The sequence below is a fragment of the Penaeus monodon genome, chromosome 9 (assembly GCF_015228065.2).
Source record: "Penaeus monodon isolate SGIC_2016 chromosome 9, NSTDA_Pmon_1, whole genome shotgun sequence".
Classification (NCBI taxonomy): Eukaryota; Metazoa; Arthropoda; class Malacostraca; order Decapoda; family Penaeidae; genus Penaeus; species Penaeus monodon.
Window position 1 is genome coordinate 34706828 of NC_051394.1, and position 5000 is coordinate 34711827.

Genomic DNA, 5000 nt, shown 5'->3' on the forward strand with positions numbered 1-5000 from the left:
GAACAAATAAACAACAATTTAACATCACATGTTAGCCATTAATTGCTGCCAAGGACGTCACTGCAACAGAGCATCGCAAAAAAAAAGAAGAAAACACGCACAGCTTTCCTTATCACAAAGTTCATCACATCGCGTGTAATTGCACGGGTACTAATAGTTAACCCATCAGCCTAGATTGTTCAAGTCTAGATTCTCAGCAGCCCCAAACACAGTGATAATTATGAATGAATTATATTTGAAAGTTGACACGTTTTCGCACTCAGGCCGATGAGCGGTTTCTTGCAACGCCTTGCTTTGTCACTGCGACCTTTATCACTGTTGCTAGGGTTAGTCTTATGACTTTCGCCCTCGCCGTTGTTAGATTAGTATTGTCACTATCAGGATATGCTTTATAACAAAGCAGTGTTTGATTATAGTGGTGGTGGTAGTGATGATGGTGATGGTGATGATGATGGTGGTGATGGTGATGGTGATGGTGATGATGATGATGATGATGGTGATGGTTGTGATGACGGTGATGATGATGATTGTGGTGGTGGTGGTAATAATAATAGTGATGGTGGTGATAATAATAATAATAATGATGATAATAATACCAGTAAAAATAATATCAGCAACAACAACAACAACAACAATACTACTACTACTACTAATAATAATAATAATAATAATGATAATAATAAAACAACAACAACAATAATAATAATAATAATAATAATAATAATAATAATAATAATAATAATAATAATAATAATAATAATAATAATAACAAAAATAATAACAATAACAAAAACAATAACAATAATAAAAAAACAATAACAAAAAAAAAAAAAAAAATAATTAAATAATAATAATAATAATAATATCAATAATAATGATAATAATAATAATAATAATAATGACAATAATAGCAAAGGTAATAATCATAATCAATAGATAATCATATTAGTAAGTATTATTATCACTATCATTAGTATTACCATTACGATTATTTCTCATCGATCGATCTCTCGCACTTACATTTCATTTACTTTCTTTTTCTTTTCCATTTTCTTGTGATGTTATCTTTAATATTCTTCGCATACTTTTTCTCTATTCTGTTCGCATTTTTTCTCTTTCTTTCTTAGTCTTCGTTTCATCCTCTTATTCAGCTGAGCGTTGCACAAAGTAGGCCAAATCTTCCACGAGATATGAAATGCTGAAGGACTGAAATGTCTATTTTAAGAACAGTGTACTTTGCTGGCGCTTTTACTCCCAGTCCCCTCCTCTTCCCGGTTTTTTTCTTTCTTTGTTTATTTTACTTTTTTTTTCCTCCGTGGCCTTATCCTTCCCTGTATCTCTCTCTGCCTCATTTACGCCCTCCTCCCTCTCACTCTCGCTCTTTCTTCCTTATGGGTCTACCTATCTGTCTGTTCTCTTTCCTTGTTTGCCTTCTTCCTATTTTTCTTGCCTTCGCTTCTCCCTCGTTCTCTCTCTCGCTGTATCTAGTTTCTCTTCTGAAATAACGCACAGAGGTTGGTGGTTTTCTCCCCACGCGCTGGCTAGTGAGACTAATGTACATATCAAATTCCACACGGATGATCGATCGACGGTTTCAACTTCGCTGCCGTAAACGAGGTGGCATCCCTTCTTAAAATTAATGCTGTTATCATTTTCATCATTGTCATCACTTCTTTAATAAACTTGAACTAATATTGCTATCCTTGTTTCTGTTTTAATAGTATTGTAATTTTTAGTACTTTAAGAAAACGAGAGAACTAACATTTATCATTCCATATTATTGTTTATATTATTCGATTATACTGACTAATCAAAAGTGGAGCCGCCATTACAATACCCTTCTTCTGAAGATAACGACATAACCTTGATTACCATGCCAGAGAACGCCGAATAATCACTCACTTCGATGCATAACCTCCATCAACAAGACAATCACCTGTATCTTTCTCTGCGATCGCTGCCTTCGCGAAGACATTTAGCTTATCAACTCCCGGTGAAGCCATCAAGGGTCGCGTCACACACACTGGCCAAGCACAGCAGTTTCTGTGAGTCTTTGAAGATTGTTGTTGTTTTTGAGCCAGTAAGGTGTTTGTAGTTTTTTATTTGTATTCACTGATATTTCTTATATATCTACATAGCTCTTAATTTATTGATTAATTAATCTGATGATTTTTTTGGAACTTGTTGGCTTGCGAAAGACAGGGAGAGAAGACAGGGTGACAGCCGGACAGTGGAATATATAAGTAGCGAAGACAGGCAGTCCAGGCCAGGAACTTGATTAGCAGAGTTATTAAATGAGGGGCGAAGTGAATATGTAAGGAAGATAAAAAATAGGAAGGATGAGAGAGAAAAGCCAGGGAAGTGTGAGGGCATTCAGCTAGTTAGCCAGTGAGGCACGATCTATAGTTACAAACAACAACAATCTATCCGCATAATCTAGTAAACCATTAACCCTTCTTATCCCTTTAACCTTCTCCGTTCAAATGTTTTATAGCTTTTTTGCATCTCCATTCAAGCCTTCGTTTATGACTCGAGAGCACTTCAGCGTTATCGCGACAACCACTCGGCGATGACCGAACAGACCTCATTCAGTGCTGCTCCCTCTCCCTGTGGTCAGCCTGTCCGTGTCCCTTGTCTGGGAATGGCCACAACAGTTCGCTCGGCAACAGAGACAGAAAAAGGAAATGCCCATAGGATAGTTGCAGGTCTTTAGTAAAACAGGGCGAAGTAAAGGATACAAAGTGAGTTAGAGTGAGAAAGAGAGAGAAGGAAGGAAGGAGGGAGGGAGAGGGAGGGAAAGGGAGAGGTAGCGGGTGGAAGAGGGAGAGGGAGAGGGAGTGGGAGTGGGAGTGGGAGTGGGAGGAGAATGAGAGGGAGGGAAGGAGAAGGGAGAGGGAGGGAGGAAGGAAAGGGAATATATATATATATATTATATATATATAATATAAAAGAGAAGAGGGGAGAGAGAGAGAGAGAGAGAGAGAGGAGAGAAAAAAGAGAAAAGAAAGAGAGAAGAGATGAGAGGAGAAAGAGAGAGAGGAAGAGAGAGATGGAGAGAGATGGAGAGAGAGGAGAGAGGAGAGAGAGAGAGAGAGGAGAGGAGGAGAGAGAGAGAGAGAGAGGGCGGGGAGAGAGAGAGGAGATAGAGAGAGAGAGAGAGAGAGAGGAGGAGAGAGAGAGAGAGAGAGAGAGAGAGAGAGAAGAGATAGATAGATAGATAAAAAAAGAGAGAGCGAGAGAGAGAGAAGAAAGTTAGCTATGAGATAGAGTCAAGGCAATGAAACAACCAAGAAAAATCTGAACTCGGTTTTCTTGCATCATTCTCTCGACCATAGACTTGTACTAATCCAATTTTAGCGTAAGACAAGACTATGGTCATCGCTTGTACAGCTTCCCCTCACTTCCTGCTTGTTCCCGAGTTCCGGCTATGGCGTGTGTGTTGAGAAAATGGAATTATTGCTGGGGATTCAGCTTTCACTTTCCTCGTTCTTTATATAACCATAAAACGAGAATAAAGCCGACACGAAGATTTTATCGAAGGCAAAGATAAATCTCATAACTATGGTGTAGGAAAATAGAATATCAGCCAATACTGTATCCTGAAAGTGAGTAGGTTAAGGATGAATTATTTCACGAAACAATATATGCAATTAACTTTTCTAATGAAGATGCAATTGATCGTACTTCATGTTTTGTAAAATCATCCATTCTCTCTCATACTCTCTTTTTCGTCACTAGAACGGATTCACTGCAATGACGCCCTTACCTGAGCAGGTGACAGCAATGAGAACGACCTTGTTCTCGTCCAGCCAGTCCACGAAGTCACTCCACGCCATCGTATGTAGTTTGGTGCGATCGAGTATTTTTTTTTTCCTTTTTACTTCTTAATTGAGACGTCGATGCCGAACGGGTAATGCTTCGTTCGCTGGTAGTGTGTGTAATGTGTGCGTGTTCGTGTGGTATAGATATCTAGCTAGAAAATGTATTTTGTAATGACTGGCATGGAAAAGTTTTCGGTGTTGGTGTGCTCTGTTTGCGGTGTGGCACCTTTTGTATCGTACTTGCTATCGTTTTATTTTATTTATGTCTTTAATATTTTTTATTATTCTAAATTAATTCTAGACTGGAGTTTTGGTAGACTGCTTATATATTTATATTTTTGTCAAACTCGTACTCTAGCGATAGCAAAAACAACTTATTTTATGAGATAATGAAATAATATGAAATCCTGATTTTGCTGCAGATTAACTACTGCGACGGAGACGAGGAAAAGGGGAAACGTTTGAGAGTGTGAAGCAGAGGACTAGCGTGGTGGCTCTAAAATCCTGTGCATGAACAGGGCAAAGAAATACTAAGTTTTAGAAAGAACACAGAACTGGAAAGCTTCTGGTCAAGCGAGGCAACGTGGCTAAACAGGAAGAACTTGGGGTGTTTAGGGGACTGTCATGCATATCGTGAATGTGTCACGGACGGTGTGTTTATTTTCTCTTGATTTTGTTTGGGTCTGTTTGCATGACTCCGCCTGGAGCTGTGTGGATTCGCTAGCAAGATTTCGTTTTGGAGTTCGTGTTAGGTTCCAAACATTGAACTTTACGTCTCAAGAAATTTTGGTCGTGATTTCTAGTTTCGTCCTGAAAATAAATCATTTTCTCAATAAATCAAAGAATCCAAATTAAGTTTGAAAATAGCAAAGTACTCAACAACTGGCGTGACAGCTGCGCATAGCAAAGATTCGAAATTTGTTTCATTTGAATATATAATGCCTATACTAAATCATAATGTGCATGCAAATCAAGCCATGGTACTAATTGACATTTGGTTATATTTTTAAATCCATCATTCTTCTTTTTTTGTTTTCTTTTTCTCGTACACATATATGATAAGTGAGGCCACGGAGGCGCACAAAACAAACAGTAGCATATTCATTCTGACGCCCTCTAATGCCCACCAACCACTTTAAAAAAAGGAAAAATATCAATACCAGGAAATTAAAATCGCCC

The 5000-nt window shown here is 38.3% G+C and overlaps 1 protein-coding gene across 1 annotated transcript in view; it reads right to left on the bottom strand.

Annotated features, from left to right (window-relative positions):
- The window catches only part of LOC119576707 (retinol dehydrogenase 13-like), a 26675-nt gene that overhangs the window by 21476 nt on the left and 199 nt on the right, over positions 1-5000 (bottom strand). The window contains exon 2 of the mRNA XM_037924354.1: positions 3767-4631. Coding sequence (XP_037780282.1) covers positions 3767-3836 — 70 coding nt within the window. The 5' untranslated portion in view covers positions 3837-4631. The remainder of the gene's footprint in view (positions 1-3766; positions 4632-5000) is intronic.